The following is a 23,261-nucleotide window of genomic DNA, read 5'->3' as shown; positions in this document are numbered from 1 at the left end:
GTGACTTTCAGACCCCACCTAAGCATGGGGCTGGTTGCCAGGATAACCAACCTTGTGTTTAGAGGGTTGGAATTTTCATTCCCACTCCCTGACCTCCCCTGGGGAGGGGAGAGAGCCTGGAGGTTGAATCAGTCGCCATCATGACTATGTAATAAAGCCCCCATAAAAACCCAAAGGGACAGGGTTCGGAGAGCTTCCAGGTTGGTGAACGCATGGAGATTTGGGGAGAGTGGCCCACCTGGAGAGGACATGGACGGTCCTGGCTCTTTCCCCTTGCCTTGCCCTATGCACCTCTTCCATCTGGCTGTTGCTAAGTTATATCTTTTTATAATAAACTGGTGACCTAGTAAGTGAAATATTTCTCTGAGTTTTGTGAGCCGCTCTAGCAAATTAAACCTCTAATTTGTAACCGGTCTGTCAGAAGTACAGGTAACAACCTGGACTTATGATTGGCCTCTGAATTGAAATTCAAGGAGGTGGTTGTTGGAATCGCCAATCTGTAACTGGTTGGTCAGAAGCACAAGTGACAACCTGGGCTTGCGACTGGCATCTGAGATGGGGGATGGGTGTGGGTGTGGGGACGTTTTTGTAGGACTGAACCCGTAACCTGTGGAATCTGATGCTATCTCAAGGTAGTGTCAGAATTGAGTGTGCCCCCTCTTCCACTCACATGAATGCACACAGTGGAATTGGGTCCAGGAACATTAACAGTTAAATATTTTGGTTTTTAAAATTTTCTTTGAAAACCTGGAGATGAATACTTTAAAGAAAAATTCAAAGCCCTTTGTTCTATTTTAATCACTTTATAATTGAAAATTCTTTATTGTACATGTTAGGTTGTGTTTAATGAATGAAGAATAATTTCTCATTGACAGGATAAGGTACCTGAGTTATTTTAGAATCTGACAATGAATTTAATATGGTTTTTGAAGTATATTACCTCTTAATAATTTAATGACAGCTCTGAAATTAGCTTAAAAAAATCTTTCTGTCAAATTGAGACTGAGTCTTATACTACTCTCTAAAATGAGAAATTTGTGAACTTTAAAAGCTTAGTATACCACTCTCTAAAATAAGAAACTTGTGAAATTTCAAAAGTTTCTGCTGGAATTAGCCACCCAAATTACTTGATTTGCTGACCAACATTTTATTTAAATAGTTAATTCACTACATGTGAACCAGTCTCAGGTTCTAGTCTATATTGCCAGTTGTACATACACTGTGTGAATAGGTGAAACTGATCATTTTAATTCTGTCAAATGTTGATTCTTAGGTTAGACCCGTACTAGTAGAGATGAAGTATAATCGTTCAGAAGTAACTCACAACAGCCATGAGTTTAAAAAGAAAATCTCACCCACAGCCTACTCCTTTATGAGCAATTAGTTCAAATTGTTAAAGCAAAAAAGCTGCTCTCTTTTGTTTTTATGTAGTGTGCTCTACACATTTTATCGAAAAATTTTTTTTAGTAAGTTTTTAATAATAAATAAAATGATAATATTGCCAGATTGATGAGGTTTTGTTTAGCTCCGCCTCCTTTATGATGTTTTGATGCACATCTTTAACAAATATTTCATAATACATATTTAATGTATAATTTTAACTTATTTCATGAATAAGAGTAAAATAGAAATTAGATTGTAAAGCTTTTCAGAAGCTTCCTTTATTTGACCCTGGCCCTATAAACCAGCCATAATCAAGGCTAGTTTATATAACAGCCTTTTCCAAACCTTTTTCTATTTGGCAGAACTTTTATTGATGATGATATGTGCTAAAACGGTACCCCTGAATTAAATTTGGCCTAGGAATATATAGAGAGCCTATATTGATATAAGTGGAAATTGTGTGTTAAATAAGTTGATGGACAGTGAGAATGGAAAGGAAAAAAATAATAAGGGAAGAGAGTCAAGGACTAAGAAGGTGACGATAAAGGAGATCAGTGAAAAGAAATGCAAATGATGGATGATGATGTGATCAGTTTATTTTTATAATTAGTATATAGTAATTGAATTCTGAATAAATAAGTGTGAAGGTCTCAGTGTTAAAAATAATCATGGACAGTCTTGTTGTATTCTCTTGGAAGTGGCCCTCCCTGAGATTTGCAATATCTTCATAGTTCTTTAAGAAAATAGAGAAAACATCCTTTTGGGAATAATAAGTATAGAGAAAAAATAACAGTCCAAGAGAGAAGGATAAATTTGATACCACTAGCTTCCATTCTTCTTTCCCTTTCCCATTCTCTACATGTCAACCAGGATCATCTTTTGTCCTTAAAGTTTGAATGGATCTTTTACCTTTGCATGATTTTGTAACATCTTGCATGAACATTTGGAAAATATTTGTTCATTGAGTCATGCAGATCTTTCAAATGTTGACATTTCATCATATGATGTAAAAAAAAAAATCACATTTGTTATCACCATCAATTTCATGAGAAAAATTTTTAATTATTGGGAAGCTTTTTGCAAAAGTCTAATTTTCACTTAAAAGTTTCAATTTTATCATTGGCAACAAATACGTCAAATATTTTCTTTGAAGTGTCAGGCTCATTTTGTTCATTTTCTAAAAAATTTCTGCCAGATACCTAAGTTGGAATAACCACAATTTGTCTACAGTCATTTTTTGAAGTAAAAATTGTGTTCCGTGGAAAAAAGTCTACTTCAGCTCATAACTCAAAATCACACAGATGCTTTTTCCTTGAGACATACTTCTGTATTTAGTAGAAGTGCTTTATGTGTTTATCACCACAAATTGAATGCATTTTGTCATACACAATATTTTTGTAAAACTGTACTCGAAGTTCAAAATTTAATGAAATTAAATGAAACTGGCTTTAAAAAAAAAATACAGCATGGGTGAAGGTGAAGAATACATGACTACTAGTACATTTTGATTCCGTTACCTTGATTGTAGCCAGCAGTATACGCAGTCTTACTTTTATACTACAAGTGCAAATGTTAACATGTTGAAAAGGCAAATAACTTCTTTGTATTATTATGAAAATAGTTTTGATTTTGTGGACTCCTTGAAAGGTTCTTGTGAATTCACAGTTCATACTTTGAGAACTGCTGTGATTCAGGGTGATTGGATTTATATTGTGGGTAAGGTATTGGAGAAGGCATCTCTGGGGAAATGATTTTTAAGCCAAGCAAAAGAAACAATTAACACGTGAAGAAATTTTGAAATAGGCAAAGGTATTCTTGTCATCAGGGAACTGCAAGACCAGTGTGCATAAAGTACTGAGATCCAAGGGGGGAAGAATAACACAAGAAGGGGCCAGTTGATATGAGACTTTAGAACCCATTTTAAGGATTTTGTATTTTATCCTCTGACCAAGAAAAGCCATTGGAAGACTTTTTAAGAAGGGAAGTGATATGATCTGATTCATGTTTTAGAAAGAGTACTCAGGCTGTTTAAGGAATTTTAAAAATTATACATTTAATTAAGTTCTTTCCCATATTTAGAGTTGCAAAGTCTTTTCCTATTACTAAAACTTTAATTAAAAACTGGAACTCCAGGATGTTACTTAGATAGTAACTTGATTTTGATTCATATCTTTCAGAAAACCTTGCAGGGCAGAAAAAGAATGCCAAAAGGAATCTTCTTTGGGGCCACATGACATTTTATTCTTTAGTTAAAATATCTCCACTTAACCATGAAACACTTTAAAAAAATTACTTGTGTTCCATTATTTAGTATAAGTGATTGAATATTTATGAGAACAGACACTCAGGTAACTCATGTGTTAGGTGTACAGACTACACTCCTCGTAGTAAGTAACTCCACAAATGTGGATTCTCTGGAGGTATTATTATATGTGAACTACATTTATTTCTGAAAGAATGCCTACTGATTTTTTTCTATTTTTTTTATATTAAAGGTTTCTTTTACATGTATGGCAACAGTGATTATATGCCAATATTTAAAATTTACTCTTTGAAGACAAAGAACTTTGTAATTAATTAAAGGGAGCGAAAGTGGCATTACTTCCAATGCCTATATTACATTTCTCTCCAAAATATTTGTATGGTCTTGGTGTTTATGGATCTGGCAATCTAGGGGGGAAAATGCATTATCTTTTATTTACACTGTTAATTGTCTTGTAGCATATAGCTAACACAGAGACTCATTCTGAGATTACTACTTGTTCAATATCCAGTTTCTTTTTTCTTCTTTTCATTGATACCTAGCCTTTTTTGGTTTGTTTTTGGGTATATCACTTTTAAGGGTTTTATATTGATGGGACCTAAATCTCTTTTTTCCTATTATCTCTCTTAACTAAATGTGGAACTTCACTATGTTGCTTTTGGATGAGTTTCAACCTTTGGGTACACAGTTGGATAATTCAGACTGATGGGACCTCTTTTCCCCACCAGTCTTTATCTTTTCATCTAGGTTGGGTCTGACAAAAAGGCAAGCAAGATGAATAGTCACGTATTAGAGGAGGCAGTTAGGCTTTCGAAGCTGAGCTCGGGTCTTTATTTCTGGAGTAACGCTCATCTTTTAGCCACTGTTAGAAGAACCTTGTTACACTTACCTATGAAATATATCTATGCCTAGATTGATTTTTAAAAGTCATTTCATATTTTAATTATATATTCTGAATTTCCCAGGAGTGTTCTGATTTTAAATATTCTCTCTCTCTCTCTTTTCATAGAAATACATTCCTCAATCATAAAAATGCTTTTTTTTCTTACTTGATTCTTGATTCATATAATACCTATCCTTAAGCAAGTTTTCTAAGCACTCAGATTTACCATTTTCTATGTCCCTCATTAAACTTTAATTTAAAAAATGTGGTGATATTTATGTGCTGTTAAGATACGAGAACATAGTGGTATCTTTTGTTCATTTAGGAATCTATAGATCTGATTTTTTTTTTTCTTAAATGGTTATTGAGTTGATCATAGAGATGATGACAAGAAGTGAGTATTAGCAGGGGAGGCGAGGAAAGGGATTATGTTTCTGACTAGAAATGGCCTGTGAGTGAAGTCTTACATGTGGGCTCTGAGTGACATCTTGAGGATTGCAACATCTTCAGGAGATTTTGGGACTAAACTGAGAATCACCTTTTCCTTATCCACATCTTTCTTATCCACCCCCTCCCCCCAACACCCCATATAGCAAGTAAGATATAGCTGACAATAGGTTAATTTTCTTAGCTGTAATAGAATTCTGTCAAAATAAATATATTGCTAAAGCACACATTCCTTGGCCTGTAAGTTTTTGATGTGAAAGAGATATAGCTCTGTGTCTCAGTCTTTGTGTTTTTGTCCATTAGATGAGCAATGAGTAGCACTTAATTTTCTAGGTATATAGCTTACATATATTCCTTTTTTTCTTATAGTTTTGGTTCTTTTGTGTCTGTAACGTGTGTGTGTGTGTGTGTGTGTGTGTGTGTGTGTGGTGGGGAAAGTTTTGTTCATATGAATCTGGGAGAAACAGCGAAAATGGAGAGTTTGGAATTTAGATTGTAGAGATGTTTGAGATAAAATGAGAATAAGTTAATTTTACTCTTGATGTTAAGATAAAAGGATTGTAAAGATTTAAGCTACAGTTTAGCCCAGTTCTTTTCTTTAGCCTACAGTGCAAATAACACATAATTAAGTTTCTTTGTTTTTGAGAATGACTTCTACTTGAATGGGAACTGAGAAAGCTTATTACACAGAGTTCTTCTCAATAAGATGCCTTTTTTCTCTGCCATGGAAGAAATGTGGAAATAGCTTTAACAGAATGCTTCTTTGTAATGATATTTTGGATTTTTAGAATTTATACTTTTATATATTTTTATTAATGTTGTAGGCAAGTTTAGAATTTGTTATTTTGAGATTTTATTTAATAGCTGAAATGTTTAAAATTCAATTAATACAGCTATTGAAAACCCTATGTATCCTAGCCATTGTGAATACAGAGGTGATTTTAAGCATAGTCGGTTGGTTTACTGTAGATAATCAGTAACTAGTATTACCAGGTGTTAAACATGGTTCTTTTAAAGACCTTCCAACAAAAAGATAGAGATAAGGAATTGAACTTAATTAACTGAGGAGCAAGTCATTGGTAGGAACATTAGTTTGCTAGTGCTGCCATAACAAACTACCATAAACTAGGTAGTTTGAAACAACTGAAACAATGGAAATTTATTTTCTCACAGTTCTAGATGCTGGAAAAGTCCAAGATGAAGGTTTGGCAGGATTGGTTTCTTCTTAGGTTTCTTCCTTGGCTTGCAGATGACTGTCTTCCTGATGCCTCTTCACATGGTCGATCACCTCTCTGTGCATGTGCACCCCTGGTGTCTCTTCCTCTTCTTGTAAGGACGCCAGTCATATTGAATTCAGGCCTCACGCTAATGACCTCATTTTAACTTAATCACCTCTTTAAAGACCTTATCTCCAAATAGGTTCCATTTTGAGGTACAGGGGTTGAGACTTCAACGTATGATTTCAAGAGAACACAGTTTAGCATATAACATTAGGTAATGAACTCAATCAAGGAAAACAATATTACATGTAATTTTTTAAAATTACTTGTTTTTTCCTTTTTATTTAATAAAGTTTGTGTAGAAGTGCAATTGTTCTGTGTTTTTTATTGTATACCTCCTAGCCGGAGAATTTTCATCCTTGGGCCTTCTCATCATGTGCCCCTTTCTCGATGTGCACTTTCCAGTGTGGATATATATAGGACACCTCTGTATGACCTTCGTATTGACCAAAAGAGTAAGTATATAGAAATTTTATAGCTTGTAAACAGCTGAAGTTTTTACAAATAGGAATTGTAAGTTAATTTACAATTAAAAGTATGGATATCATAGTAATATTTGAATTGTAAAAATAAAATTTGTTATAACTAATCTGCAAAAAACAAAAACTAAGAAAGAAAATCTTCCATATGCCTAAAAGACAACTACAGTTTTTCTGCCAGCCACAAAAATCTGTCAGATCCGCTAGTCTTTGGAGTGTAGTGGTTACATTTATAATCAGGGAAGTACCATGTACTCATTGTACCGTGAGACAAGAAATTGGTACCCACAACAACTTGTTGAAACATTTTGGGCATGTTAGTCTTCCTCTGTGTATAACAGTTCCCTCACCGTAAATGGATAATGGTGATAATGACTTTATATCCTCATATATGATTTTTATGGGAAAAAAATTGAGACCGTAGTTGTGAAACTCTGCAAGAAGGGTGCCACATAAATCTTAAGTGCATTTTATTTTTAAGACATATCTATTATTTTGATTTTTAAATAGAATTCTAGAAATCACAGTTTTTATTTAATCATGTCTCATTTTGTACATAATTTAAAAAATACCAAACAATACAGAGACTACTATAACAAATACTCATGTACTTATCATCCACACTTGACTCAGAATTTCCTGTCATCTGAACTCAATTTGCATTCCCAAAAGTAACCACATTCATGAACTTAGTGTGTATCCTTCCAGTTCATCAAATTATATTTTAAGTACGTTGAGTGTTTTTATTGTTTCAAGAAATTTTGCCACAAATTCTTCTGTAGAATGAAGGAAGCTATTTGCAGAGGAAATGATCACCTCTTTTTCTTTAGTTTTTAGGCCTAAATTTTCATAATTTGGGGTTTTAAGTATTATAGAGTATTAGCAATTTGTTGTTAGGCTATAGCTTATTAATGAAACTGGAATATTACTAGCCTTACTCCCTGGAATGGTTTTAGGGTACACATTTTTCAAATATTTAAAATGCTTTTAAAATTTTTATTTTTTTCTTCCAGTTCTATTGAGATATAGTTGACATACAGCACTACATAAGTTTAAGTTATACAACATAGTGATTTGACTTTACGTACATCATGAAATGATAAGTTTAGTGAATATCCATCATCTCATATAGATACAAAATTAAAGAAATAGAAAAAAGTATTTTTTTCCCTTGTGATGCAAACTCTTAGGATTTACTCTCAACAACTTGTATATAACATACAGCAGTGTTTATTATATTTATCATGTTGTACATTACATCCCTAGTACTTACTTATCTTATTACTGGAAGTTTGTACCTTTTTACGACCTCCATTCCAAATCCCCTTTCCTCTGGGACACGCTTTATTTTTAAAACCTTGTTGGGGCATTCTGAAAATTTTGGTTTTGGATAGACTGGCAATGAGGAATGGAGGATTTTTAATCAGGTATAATTTTATAGAAAAAAAAGTCATACCGTTATTTGTTCGTTTCTTTGATATTGGTAAACCCATTTAAGGATGTAGTTATAAAAATGCTGGTTTTGTTCAATGATAAAACAAAAATATTCTCATATCTTCTTTTACATATTTCATCACTTTCTTGCTATATATTGATAATATCTAGTTTTAAGTGTGATTCATCAGAAAGATCTGAATTACTAAATCATTTTAAAATTTTAAGATTATTTAAGGCATGGTACTGTGGTAAATTTATATTCCAGTCTATACCAAGAGCTTAATTTTTAATGTTGAGGAGAATAGCATTCTCAGTAGGAATTTTCTTTTCTTATCTTAGTATGACAGGAACCTGAGGTGTAAAACAGTAAGTCTGTACATTGTATTAAAAAACAAAACAAAACTCAAAAACTATATTATTAACCTCATGAGTAAGTAGACCAGGGGATTTCTCCATATTTCAGTAAGATTTCTAATCAACTGTTCTTGTTAGTATCTACTGATTGAATAAGGTCAAGGATAAGCTTAGACTCAGAGGTGATTTTAGATACAATGAAAGGAACTGATGAAAAATTTAAATTATTATTTTTTATGTAACTATGTAACATAAGAAAGTGCTGAATAAATCATTACGTGTCTTACTGTTTTGTCTGGTATGTAAGAAGCTAGTTGTTTTTTCCTTTTTTTTAGACTAAAAATGGAGAATATTATATGGTGCTTTTTGTCTCTTGCCAAAGCATGTAGTTTTGTGTTACTGGGTAGAGTCTCACAGGGTAAGAATATACATTAATATATTTGTTTTACTATATTTTGAAATCTCTAGTTTACGGAGAACTGTGGAAGACAGGAATGTTTGAACGAATGTCTCTGCAGACAGATGAAGATGAACACAGTATTGAAATGCATTTGCCTTATACAGCTAAAGCCATGGAAAGGTATATTAATTAATATAAGAAATCCCAGAGAAATCATGGATATTAATTTCTTTGGAATTATTTTAACTAGGGTGAGATAATCATTAGGGTAAAGAGATTTTAAAATTTTTGTTGAAATGAAATAAAAATTTGGGATTGGATTTTCTGAATGTGGATTGAAGTTGGTTTTGAGTAGTTTGCCTATGAAGGCTTAACGTGTAAAGTGACATGGTTGTCTTATTAGGTAGAAATATTAAAAGAAAAAAACAACAACAACCCGTGTGTGTGTGTTTGTGTGTATTGATTTGCCTGTTATCTTATTCATTATACATTCATTTATCTCAGAGTAACAATTACATTCTTTCATGTTACAGTGCTATAATAAGTAATCATAAAATTTTAGATTTGGAAGTAACTTTGGAGGTAATTTATTTCAGCCTTAATCAAAGTACATGAATCTCTATTATAAAAGAGATTATTGTATAATAATATATAATAATTATCTAAATATAATATAGATCTGTTATAAAAGAGATCTCTTTTATAAAAAGTGCTTGACAGATTCTTATTTGGTACCTGCTAAAAGGTCTTCTAGTGATAGGGTGTTCACTAGACTATAAGTAGAGTGAAGACAGGGACAATATCTATTTTGTTTTCCACTTAATACCCCAGTGCCTAGCACAACGCCTGTCACGTAGTAGTCAATTTATTTTGGTAAAATGAAAGAATTGTTTTAAGAGCTTTCTTTCTTCTTTTAGGGCAGTATTCAAATTAGGAAGTTTTCCTTTTATAGGTCACATTTCTCTAATTTTTTCAACCATTTCCTTTATATGGACTTAATACTCCATATGTAGTTTGACCAGTTCTAGATATGGTGAGATTATTCCTTCTCTGGTCCTCATTACTGTATTCTCTTAGGAAAATAAGTAGTGCATTATAGGTTTTCAGTAAATATTTGTGAATTAAATGCATTAATGTAGTCTGAGATTATCTAAGCAGTTATTATGCTGATATGGCTTACCTTACTATTGTCTGATACACTTGTGGTCAGCTCAAACCCCAAGGCTTTTTTATACTGTTAAGCTGGATTATTTCTCCTCTTGTACTTTTGTGGTTGATTTCTTTTTAACCCTAAATGTGTTTGTCTCTTCAGTTACTTCTGTTTAATTTTTCCATGTTGCTTTTATTCCATTATTGCAGTTTTGGGGGTTATTTCCACTCTTAATTCTGTTATCAAAGTATTATTTACTTCTCTCAGTCTTATGTTATCCACATCTTTTCACAGTGATAACTATGAGGAATTACATAAACCTGAAGAAGTTTCCAAAAATAGTGTGATATTAAATTATAAGCAGTATAATTTTAGGTTAATTGTTTTAATACATTCTAATTCTTTAGAAGTTATTAAACCAATATAGGCTGTTTAATTTTTGGAATCCTAGTGTAATCAGAACATCCCATTCTTCAACTACATAGGACAGTAGAAAACTTTTGTTAGTTGCTGAAATGTTTGCGTATTTTGTCATGAGAAAATATATTTTAGACTTAATAAATTTCAATACAATAGGACCAATAAACTGCCAACAGTATCCTTAAGGAAGCTTTAATAAAATAACATTTTTGTTGTTATTTCAAAAGTAAAACAGGCATAATGTGGAAATTTAGGAAAATAGAAATTTGAAACCAGTGAACAAAATTTTTGTTCATAATTTCCTATTAAATAGTGTTATATAACCACTTTTAAGTATATCACTTCTCAAGAAAACCTTCCCTACATCTCAGATTACATTAGGATTCCTAATACTGACTCTTAGAAAGTACCCAGTACTTTTCCTTTGTAGTCTTTGCTGCACTCACTACCTGTATCAGTCATTCATTACTGAGTAACAAATTGCCTCAAAGCTTAGTGACTTAAAATCATAACTATTTTATTGCTCACAATTTTTGGATCAGGAGTTTGAGTAGGGAATACCTTGCTGTGGTCCACAAGATACTGACTGAGATGGCTGGAGTGGGCCTTGAGGATCCAAGATGGCCTTAGTGCTGGCTTTTACTTGAGACACCTCATCTGTTCTCTAGATGGCCTGTTTGTTTACCAACCGGGCTTTTCTATTTTCTTGGTTTCTCTCTAGAAGGATAGTCTAGATTTCTTTACATGGTGATTCTGGATAACAAGAGAACAAAACCAGAAGTTTCTTGGCCCATTAAGGCCTAGGCCTGAAACTACATAGTATCATTTCAACTGCTTTTTGTTGTTCAAAGGAGAAATAGATGCCACCTCTTGATAGGAGGAGTAGCATATGTGTACAGGAGTAGGAGGGATTGTTGGCAGCCATCTTTGCAGATGGACTACAACAATTCTTCTGGTGGACAATTCACATTTCTCCAACATGGAGGACACCCCCAGCTCTCCTAAGATGCCCAGAAATCTCATCCAGTTATGACCTCAGGTTCAAAGTCCATTATCTTATGTCTGCGTTAGGTTGGGATATGGATGAGGCTTCTTGGGTGTAGCTCTTTTTGATTTGGATACCTGTGAACTAAGAAGGCAAGTCTCCCCCTCACCCTCCCAATACACTCAATATGCAGTTTTGAGACAAGGACAGTAAAGCACAATAGTTACTTCCATTGCAGAGTGAAAGAATGGGAAGCATGTAGTAGTCTCTGGTCCAAAGCAATTCTGAACTCTAACCAGGAAATAGAAAATATCCTTGATTATGGCTTGGTTCTGTCTTCTGGTAGTGGCTTCATAATTCATTACAGATGGTTGCTGACTTATGATGGTTCCACTTAAGATTTTTTGGCTTTTTGATGGTGTGAAAGTGATACACATTAAGTAGAAACTGTACTTCGAATTTTGAATTTTGATCTTTTCCCAGGCTAGCAATGTGTATGCTTACTCTCTCATGTTTCTGAGCAGTGGCAGTGAGTCGCAGCACCCAGGCAGCCTCGTGATCACAAGGGTGAACAACCAGTACACTTAAAATCCTCTGTACCAAGACAACCATTCTGTTTTTCATTTTCAGTACAGTATTCAATAAATTACATGAGAGATTCAACACTTTATTATGAAAAGGCTTCGTGTTAGATGATTTTCCCAACTGTAGACTAATGTAAATGTTCTAAGCACATTTAATGTATGCTAGGCTAAGCCATGATGTTTAGTAGGTTAGGTGTATTAAATGTATTTTCAACTGACAATGGGTTTATTGAGACTTAACCCCATTGTAAGTTGAGGAAGACCTGTATTATTCTTAGCTCTTGACTGGATCCTTTCGGCTCTTGGCTCTCCTCTCTGAGTCATTTTTACTTTTCCATAAGAAATGGGCCTTGTTTGCATCTAAGTAGCAGTTTTAGTCTGCTTCAAGTATGTGACAGTTTAAGAGCCTAAAGGCCTCTTTTCATTTGGAACAGTGTTTTGTTTCGTTTTTTAGTACAAACTGATTGAACTCCATTAAACACTTCGTGGGTTTTCTGTACATCAGATGATAAGTGCATTCCATTAGACAAAAGTCACATCCACAATTCTTTCTGAGACAGGATTCTTACTACTTTGGATCTCAAGTTAGGGGCCTGGAGTTTCTTAGAAGCCCTTTTACCTGCCTGAGAGAGTATACAAGCACCGTCTTAAGTCTTCCTGAGGTCCTAATACATTTTACAGGTGCGTTTTGATTTGATGCCTCTGAGCCCATGTTCTTGGTAGCACTGTGGATTTGATCTTTGTCCTTATGCTGTTTCTTTGACAGTCTTTTGCTATCTATAGAGGCTAGGGATGAGAAACAGTTATTTTCCAACCAAGCAACTCCTGGTTGGAAATATTTCTTTTAAATTCTGCTTATAATTCTTCAGCTCATGTTTTTCTTCTTGTACCTTCTCATACTTGGCTATAAAGAAGCCATTGACACTTTGAATATTTTGTCTGGAAATCTTCTTAGCTAGATCTGTGGATTCACTTTGTGTATTTTTAATCTTATAAGTTATGTCATATGACAGCTCTGCTAATTGTTCTCCCAGTAAATAATATGGATAACCCTATTTCTAGCCTCCTGTAGCAGTGTCCCTACTGCTCGTCCAGTTTCTAAGCTCCTTGTTGCCCTTTCAACTTCCACCTATCTGTGTCCGCAAAGCCAATATTATATTTTTAAGGTTTCTCTTACAGTAATACACTTTCCAGGTACCATTTTTTGGTCTCAGTTATCTATTGCAGCATGACATATCACCTTAAAGTACCTTTTTTTTTTTTTTGCTTATGATTCTTTGGGCTAGAAATTTGGTCAGGGATGAGTGGCGACCAGTCATCTCTGTTTTATCTGCTGCCAGTTGAGACAGGTTGACTTAGGCTAGATGTTCCAAGGTGCTCTCACTTTCTGTTTGGGGCTGTGATTCAGGTTGTCTGCTGGGCACCTTAGTTCTCATCTGGGTGCTATCTCCACTTGTTGTTATTCTTCCTTCAGGGCCTGTCTCTACACATGGTTTCCCTTTCCTGCTGGACTATCCTGAAGTACATGGCAGTTCAGGGTAACAAGAAAGCAAGTAGAAACTTCTAGGCCTCTTAATATTTAGGCTTGGAACTGGCACAGTATCACTTATGTTGCATTCTACTTGGCAAAGTAAGTTGGAAGGCTAGGTTCAAAGGGAAGGAGAAATTGGCTCTATACCTAATGGGAGGAGTGGCATGAGCATTCAGAAGTGGGAGGAATTTTGGTGATTATATTTGTAGACAACCTACCACAGTAGCACTGCAGTTAAATAGCTCTTTATCTGCCTTCTCTGGTACTTCCCTAACCTATTCCCTACTCCAGGGCAGCTAGTCTACCCTGTATCTTCTGTACCCATCTCAGTACCTGGTACACAAAAGGATCTCAATAATTAATTGTTGAATAAATTAATAACAATCTATTTTTAATACTTTTATTAAATATTTTTCCAAAAATGAGATCAGATTTTTTTTATTAACTGCTTTTCATATCATGAACCTATTTCCATGTCATTTTTTAAACTCCTTTTTATTGGGTATACATAAGACTTTCTAGTATATGTCTCTGTAATACTTCAATTGATCATTTAATTTTAAAACTTTTCCCTCATTTTTCACTACTATAAAAAATTATTACTGGTTAAACAATTAAATATCTAAGATATTATTTATAATTCTCTGTTATTTTAAACAGATTTAAAAATGATATTCATTAGAGGTTATAGAGGAGAAAACAAAAAATGACCCATAATCCCCTTGCTCAGTTAATTCTGTTGACATTTAAAAAATGGATGTACATGGTTTAAAAGTGTAAACAACATCAAGAAGTACAAAATGAGCGGTGAAAGCCTCTTTGCTTCTCCTCAACCAGTGTTTACTGACAGTAAAAATTATTATAGATATGCTAACACATATGTATGCATATATGTGCATATACAATATATGTATAAGATTTATACATACACATGGTTTTGTGAAAATTAAAACGTGTAAATAGGAGATGATATCTTAAGTATTTTATTCTGATCCTTTTTCCATATATTATCTTTACGATTGAAATTCATAGTTTTTAGTATTGCATATAATTGCATTTGAGAGAGTTGAGTTCGGATATGTAGAAATCGTCTATCTTGAAAAAAACTGTTCACTCTTAAAATTAACAACATGATCCCACCTCTTCTTTTTCTTTGCATTTTACTCTGGTCAGTTATCTTTCCCCCCTTTTATTCCTTTCTCTATATCATTCCCATTTACTCTATTTACAGTTTATAAATTTTTAATTGATTTCTGGGGTAATTTACATACTGTAAAATATGCTCTTTATGGCATAGAAGTCTATGAATATTGATAAATGCAGAGTTGTAAATATTCACCACCGTCAAGATATGGAACAATTCCTTTGCCCTAATTTCAATGCTTTTTTTGTTCAGAAAAATGTGCAAAGTAAATAGAGTTCTTTAGTAACTTTCAAAGTGTTTGAGAACTATGACCCTATAAAAATGTTCATGTTCACTGTAAAAATATCATTATTATCTTTTTAGCCATATAATGCTTTTTGTTACTACTAATATTTTGGAACATGGACAACTTGAAAGCACAGTACCGTGTATTTAAATCTGTTTCATCTTATGTTTTAGGTTCTAGCCAATCTTAGAAATTCACCATGGTTAGGATTTGGTAACTTAGTACTTATACCGTTATATATATTTAGAAAATCTTGATTTTGTATAGTTTATCCAGATTGTTAAACCTAATTCTTATAATTCTTGTGTTTATTTGTATTAATTATATTTTTGGGTTCCCTGAGTGAGAATACTGTCAAATGCCTTGTATGGTATTAATTACTATTAACTGAACATTTTTTCTATTTGTAACATCTTATACTAGTATAATACATTTGTGATAATTGATGAACCAATATTGATACATGATTATTAACTGAAGTTCATAGTTTAATTAGGGTTCACTCTTTATGTTATATAGTTTATTGGTTTTGCCAAGTGCCTCATGTCATGTATCTACCATTATAGTACCATGTAAAATAGTTTTACTGCCCTAAAAATCCCCCGTGCTTTACCTATTCATCTTCTCCCCCCTCTCTACCTCCATCCAACCCCTGGTAACTGCTGATCTTTTTACTGTCTTCATAGTCATATAGTTTCTAGAATATCATGTAGTTGGAATCATGCAGTATGTAGCCTTTTCAGGTTGGCTTCTTTAACTTCGTAATATATTTTCAAGATTCCTTCATGTCTTTTTACGGCTTGGTAGCTTATTTTTCTTTATGTTGAATAATAGTCCGTTTTATGGGTGTATCACAGTGTATCCATTCACCTATTAAGAGATTATTGATATACTTGGATTAATATCTGTTATATTTGTTACCATTTTCTGTTCATTGCCCTTGTTCTTTATTTCTTTTTTGTCTTCCCCTCTTTTTCTTCTTGCTCAGGTTTTAATTGAGCATTTAATATGAGTTCATTTTCTTTCCTCTCTTTGTATATTGATTATACTTCTTTTTACTTTGTTTAGTGGTTGCTTTAAAGTTTGCAACATACATTTGCAACTGATGCAAGTATACTTTCAAGTAACACTGTACTGATTCATGTAGTGCAAGTATCTTATAACAGTATTCCTGATTTCTCCTTCCTGTCCCTTATAACATTGTTATCATTCATAATAAGCTATAATTACCAAACACATTATTGCTATAATTATTTTGAACAATGTTATCTGTTAGATCAATTAAGATAAGAAAAATAAAATGAAATAAACGAAAGATGTTATTTTACATTCTTTTATCCCTCTCTAATGTGCTTCCTTTCTTTTATGTCGATATGAGTTTATGACCTATATCATTTTCCTTGTCTCAGAAGGACTTTTTAGCAGTTTATAGCTCTGATTTTATTTTATTTATTTTAAAATATTTATTTATTTATTTGGCTGTATTGGGTCTTAGTAGTGGCGCGCGGGTTCTTCTCTAGATGTGGCGCGAGGGCTCCAGAGCACACGGGCTCAGTAGTGCGGCGCTCAGGTTTAGTTGCCCCACAGCATGTGGGATCTTAGTTCCCCAACCAGAGATCGAACCCGCTTCCCCTGCATTGGAAGGCGGATTCTTAACCACTGGACCACCAGGGAAGTCCCTGATTTTATTATTTAAAACTTGTTATTTTGGGTTGGAAAAAGGATTTCTTTTCCTTTACCTTTGTCACCTTCTCAGGAATACACAAGAGACTCCTTTTCCAATGTTTCTGTTAATCGCAGATTAAGAATAATGTATTTTATTCATGGGGAGTAATTAAGTAGGCTAGTAAACAAAACTCATTTTGGCCCGTAATCGCAATTCCCCCCCCCTTCAGTTTTACTAGTTATTGATGTAAAGATTTGATTGCTTTTAAGATGACATTTACTCTCAAAATTTAAAAATTTTGGTTAATCTGAATTTTTCCGGTATTAGTAGAGTTGCCTAATTGTGCAAGGAATGATAGGTGATACAAAATAAGTAAATATTGTGTGTTTCCTCAGCATATAGTCTAGTAGGAGAGATAACTGTATATAAATAAATGTAATATAATTCAAAATGTAATAAGTACGATTGAAGAGTTTATAGGAACAGAAAAGGGGGATGTAGGTGATAGCTGAGTTAGGGGAGCACAGAAGGCTTTGTAGAGAAGGTGATATTTGAGTGGACTTTGAGGATGGCTATAATTTTCACAGAATTGGGCAGAATTTTTGAGGGAAAGGGAGTACTGTAAATACAAAGTATAGGAGTAAGAAAGCCCAGGGCTTATTTTAAGAACAGAAAATTATTCGACTTAGCTTGCAGGAGTTGCAGAAGGCCGAGCTAGTAACTGAGGTCTGTCTGTAGATGTTTTTTGTTTGGCCTGCATAGTTAGAAAAAGTTTTTTCACAGATATGAATGTTTTTAGTTGGATATTGGTCCTGCCACTTCCTGTTATCTTATACCTTATCCGACTTTTCACACATATATGATACCAACGTGGGACTGGAGACATTTGAATAGGTAACTTTGTAGAGGTGTAGAGTAAGAGGGCCAGGATTAGAAAGTTGGAAAGTAGGTTGGGACAGGATTATGAAGGGCATTGAATATCATTTTAAGATATTTGTATTTCATTCCATGATTGGTATAGAGCTAGTAAAAGTTCCTCAGCAAAAGAGGGAGATGATTAGAACTTGACTATAAGTATTACTCTTTGATGGTGTGATGGTACTGTGAAGGATGGATTAGAATTGGAAGAGGTTGGTAGAAATAGTTTAGAAATCACGGGGGCTTTGAACTAAGGTAGTGGTGGATAGGGTAGCAGACTGAGCAGATTATGGGAGACATTTAAAGGTTAGAATGAGCAAAACTTGGTAAATATTTCTATGTGGGAGAGTAAGATAATTCTAAGATAAGTTTAAGGCCTAAGAATGTACAATTATCAGAGATGGTAAAGCTGTTAAGTTTTAGGTGTAAACCCGGGTGTAATTTTAGGAGAGCATAGGGCATGGAAATGTTGACTTGTTTCTCTCAAAATACTAGAATGCCTCTATAATTCTGACAGCAGACTTGGGCCAATTTATCATAGGACTCTTGCTTCAAATGGTTGAGTTTCCAAAACAGAGTTTGGTACGATTCTCTGGTACCTGAAATATGCCTGCTCTTGTAAAGCCTTTCTAATCAGTATTCCTACTGGAATGGAAATTCAGAAAGATATAACCTTTGAAATTAGTTTTGATAATCTCATTAGATTCACTTACCTGATCCAACAGTAAAGATTTATAATGACTTAAATGGTAATTTTAGTTGTCATTGACAGCTAGTTTACCTTCTCCCTTTTCCCTTTTCTTCCCCTTCCCCAGTTTCACTTTTTCATGAACATAGAAGTTTCCTTTTGAGTATTACCTGTATCTGGAAGAGAGCATTTTTTAGAATTATAGATAGAACATGGAGAATCTCTGGAATAATAAGTACAAGTTCTTTGTTGGTCGTAATGGAATAATTTTAGTTTCTATGACCATGAAAAGGATGAGCAAGAGATAGCATAAGACATTTGAGAAGATTGGGATGTATTTTATTTTTATCAGAGTAAAGATTTTTTGTATTTACATATGTTTTGTCCTCTTTTTTCCCTATGAATATTTTCTGTCTAAAAGAGGAGAGGAGAGTAAATTATATAGTGATATTATTGTGGCAACAGCCTCAGCACCTTAGGGATAAGAATAATTTTTCTTCTGACTGACTTAGTTATTATTTATTTATTTATTTGGTTGCACTGGGTCTTAGTTGCGGCAGGCGGGCTTCTTAGTTGTGGCTTGCCAGCTCCTTAGTTGTGGCATGCAAACTCTTAGTTGCAGCATGCGTGTGGGATCTAGTTCCCCCACCAGGGATCGAACCCGGGTCCCCTGCATTGGGAACACGGAGTCTTAACCACTGCGCCACCAGGGAAGTGGTTTTAAATTCTCACCTGAGAAGCTCTGGACTGCTTCTAAAATCTTTGGGAAGTTGGAACAATTTGTATAGAAAAGAAAATTCTCATGTTCATCAGTGTTGTTCAGGGGAGAAATATTCAGATTAATGCCATAGAAAGAATAAGCAAATAACTATTTGTACACAGTATTTCATCTAGTTTAAAATGTCATCAATTTTAAGATTTCAGTTACTTATATACCACTAATTAAGTAAAAACACTGCCATTTAAATTGTTTTCTTATCACTTAGAATATTCATATTAGAGTTCACATTTTTTCCTTCTGATGAGGACTTTTAACATCTACTCTTAGCAAGTTTCGAATATTCAATAGTGTTATTAACTATAGCATTAACTGTAGAACTATGTTAGCTACAAATTCACATTTTTATATTAGAATTTTTACATTAGAATTTAGACTTTTTGTGCTCTGTACCATTAAGAGCATTGGTGATACGGTGATATTGTTTTTTAAAAAATATATATATATTTATTTATTTGGCTGCGCTGGGTCTTAGTTGCAGCATGTGGGATCTTTGTTCCAGCACATGGGATCTTTTAGTTGTGGCATGCAGGATCTTTAGTTGTGGCATGTGGGATCTAGTTCCCTGACCAGCGATCGAACCTGGGCCCCCTGCAGTGGGAGTGCGGAGTCTTAGCCACTGGACCACCAGGGAAGTCCCGATATTGTTTGTTTGGTTTTTTGTTTGGTTTTTAAAGAATTTTATTTATTTATTTATTTATGGCTGCATTGGGTCTTTGTTGCTGCACGCGGGCCTTCTCTAGTTGTGGCGAGCGGGGGCTAACTCTTCGTTGCAGTGCGCGGGCTTCTCATTGCGGTGGCTTGTCTTGTTGCAGGGCACAGGCTCTAGGTGCGTGGGTTTCAGTGGTTGAGGCACGTGGGCTCAGTAGTTGTGGCGCACAGGCTCTAGAGTGCAGGCTCAGTAGTTGTGGCGCACGGGCCTAGCTGCTCCGTGGCATGTGGGATCTTCCTGGAGCAGGGCTTGAACCCATGTCCCCTGCATTGGCAGGCAGATTCTTAACCACTGCACCACCAGGGAAGCCCATATTGTTTGTTTTTAAAGAGAGTGCTTCACTATTGGTTCTGGGATTTCAATTCTTGTTTGTTACACATCTTGGATATAGTAATTTTCTGCAGCACGGGTTAAGGTATAGGACAGAAAAAGAAGGGATAAAACTTTCATCTACATTACTAAAGTGCTCACAAGAGTTTTGCAAGGTAGATTTTATTAACTCTGTTTTTACTGACGACAGTTGAGGCTTAGGATAGGTTAAGTAACCTGGTGCAAGTAGCACAGTTTGCAAGTGGCAAAGATGGATTTTCTTTCTTTCTTCTTCTTTTTTTTAACAGTTTTATTGAAGTTTGAAGTATGAGTTATATCTTGTAAAACTCATCCACATAAGATTATAGCTCACTGATTTCTGATAAATTTATAGATTTGTGCAGACATCTCACAATCTAGTTTTAAAACAACATTTTAAAAAAAATTTTATTTATGTATATATGTATGTATGTATGTATGTATTGGCTGCGTCGGGTCTTCCTTGCTGCACGCGGGCTTTCTCTAGTTGCGGCGAGCGGGGGCTACTCTTCATTGTGGTGCTCAGGCTTCTCATTGCGGTGGCTTCTTTTGTTGCGGAGCACGTGCTCTAGGCGTGCAGGCTTCAGTAGCTGTGGCGTGCAGGCTCAGTAGTTGTGGCTTGTGGGCTCTAGAGCACAGGCTCAGTAGTTGTGGTGCACGGGCTTAGTTGCTCCGCGGCATGTGGGATCTTCCCGGACCAGGGCTCGAACCTGTGTCTCCTGCGTTGGCAGGCGGATTCTTAACCACTGCGCCACCAGGGAAGCCCTAAAACAACATTTTTATCACCCAAAAAAGAAACCTTGTGTCCATTTGAGGGCAATTCTTGCTCCCATTCTCAATCTCAGGCAACCATTTACCTTCTTTCTTTCTCTATAGATTTGTATTTTTTGGAAATTTTAAATAAATGGAATCATACAAAATATAGTCTTTTGTGTCTGTCCTTTTTCACTTAGCATACTGTTTTTGAGATTCATCCATGTTGCGGTATGTATCCATGGTTCATTCTTTTTATGGCCAAGTAGTTATTCCATTGTATGAATATGCCACATTTTGTTTAACCATTCACCAGTTGATGGACATTTGGATCATTTTCATTTTTGGCTATTAGGAATAATGATATAAACATTCTTGTACAAGTCTTTATGTGAACATATGTTTTCACTTCTCTTGAGTAGTTACTTGGAAATGGAATTGCTAAGTCATATGATAAGTCTGTGTTTTAACTCTTTTAGAAACTGCCAAACTGTTTTTCAAAGTGATGGCACTATTTTATATTCCAGAAACAATGCATGAGGGTTCTGTTTCTCCACGTTCTGGCCAGTACCTGTTATTGTCAGTCTTTTTATTACGACCATTCTGACAGATGTGTAGTGTAACCTCATTGTGGTGTTAATTTGCATCTCTCCAGTGACTTATGAAGTTGAGCAGCTTTTCATATGATTATTAGTCATTCGTGTATCTTCTTTTGTCAAATGTCTATTCATATATTTTGCCCTAGTTTTAATTTGATAATTTATCTTTTTACCAAGTTACAAGATTTTATATATTCTGGACACAGGTTTTTTTATTCATATATATGATGTGCAAAGATTTCCTCCCATTGTATGGCTTGTCTGTTTGTTTTCTTAATGGTGTCTGTTGAAGAGCAAACATTCGTGATGAATTTTTATCTTTTTTTTTTCTCGTATGGATTCTGCTTTTGAATCCAGGGTCACATAGATTTTCTCTTCTTGAGTGTGTTCTGCAGACCATATCTGGCCCACAGCTTGTTATTGTAATGTTTTATCGGAACATAGTCACACCCATTCATTTACCTAATGACTATGGCTGCTTTCTCTTTACAGTGACAGTTGAGTAGTTTCTACAGATATTGTATGGCCCAGAAAACCTACAGTATGGCCCATTTCAAAAGATGTTTGCTGAACCCAGTTCTAGATGTGTTACGGTTTTAGCTTATAGTTGTGACTATTATCCAGTTTGTGTAAGGTATGAGGTAAAGGTCTGAGTTCACTTTTTTCCTATGGATACGCAATTATCCCAGTACCATTTGTTGAAAAGTCTATCCTGTAAGTAATGAGTCATTTTCTTTTTGCTGCTTTCAAGATTTTCTCTTTGTCTTTGATTTTCATCAGTTTCATTATGTTGTACCTAGGTTGGGGATCTCTTTATACTTACCTACTTTGGGTTGTGGAGTTTTTTTTGATCTGTAGATTAATGTTTTTCATGAAATTTGGAAAGCTTTCAGCCATTATTTTTTTCTAATACTTTTACTGTAACTTTTCTGGGATTCCCATTGTGTGCATCCTCATATGTTTGATGTTGTATATATTAAGCATAGTTTCCTTTATTTCTTTGAACATGCTTATAATAACTTTTAAAATCTTTTGTCTGCTAAATCTAATATCCGGTCCCATTTGGATACAGCTTCTACTTCCACCCCCACCTCCACCCTACCCGCAAGAGTGGGTCACAGGTTCCTTTTTCTTTGGCTCACAATTTTTTTCTTGAAACTGGACTTTTTACGTATTGGGTTGGCCAAAAAGTTTGTTTGTGTTTTTCCATAAGATCTTACAGAAAAACCGGAACGAACTTTTTAGCCAATCCAATAGTATATTATAGCAACTTTATTCTTTTTTTTTTAAACTTTTTATTTTATATTATAGTCAATTAACAATGTTGTGATAGTTTCAGGTATACAGCAGAGTGATTCAGTTATACATATACATGTATCTATTCTTTTTCAAATACTTTTCCCATTTAGGTTGTTACATAATATTGAGCAGAGTTCCCTGTGCTATACAGTAGGTCCTTGTTGGTTATCCATTTTAAATATAGCAGTGTGTAATGTCAGTCCCAAACTCCCTAACTATCCCTCCCCTCTACCCTTTCCCCCTGGTAATCATAAGTTTGTTCTCTAAGTCTGTGAGTCTGTTTCTGTTTTGTAAATAAGTTCATTTGTACCATTTCTTTTTAGATTCCACATATAAGCGGTATCATACAATATTTCTCTTCCTCTGTCTGACTTACTTCCCTCAATATGACAATCTCTGGGTCCATCCATGTTGCTGCAAATGACATTATTTCATTCTTTTTAATGGCTGAGTAATATTCCATTGTATATATGT

At 34.5% G+C, this 23,261-nt stretch overlaps 1 protein-coding gene across 5 annotated transcripts in view; it reads left to right on the top strand.

Annotated features, from left to right (window-relative positions):
• MEMO1 (mediator of cell motility 1) overlaps positions 1-23,261 on the top strand; it is a 132,476-nt gene that overhangs the window by 85,371 nt on the left and 23,844 nt on the right. For all 5 annotated transcript variants that reach the window (XR_009703718.1, XM_061210538.1, XM_061210537.1 and 2 more), the window contains 2 exons: positions 6,599-6,711; positions 8,995-9,106. Coding sequence is in view for 4 of the 5 variants with exons in the window: in XM_061210538.1 (XP_061066521.1) it covers positions 6,599-6,711; positions 8,995-9,106 (225 nt within the window). In the remaining variant the exon portion in view is untranslated. The remainder of the gene's footprint in view (positions 1-6,598; positions 6,712-8,994; positions 9,107-23,261) is intronic.

Source organism: Eubalaena glacialis, chromosome 14 (genome assembly GCF_028564815.1).
Source record: "Eubalaena glacialis isolate mEubGla1 chromosome 14, mEubGla1.1.hap2.+ XY, whole genome shotgun sequence".
NCBI lineage: Eukaryota > Metazoa > Chordata > Mammalia > Artiodactyla > Balaenidae > Eubalaena > Eubalaena glacialis.
This window is presented reverse-complemented; position numbering and strand designations above follow the sequence as displayed.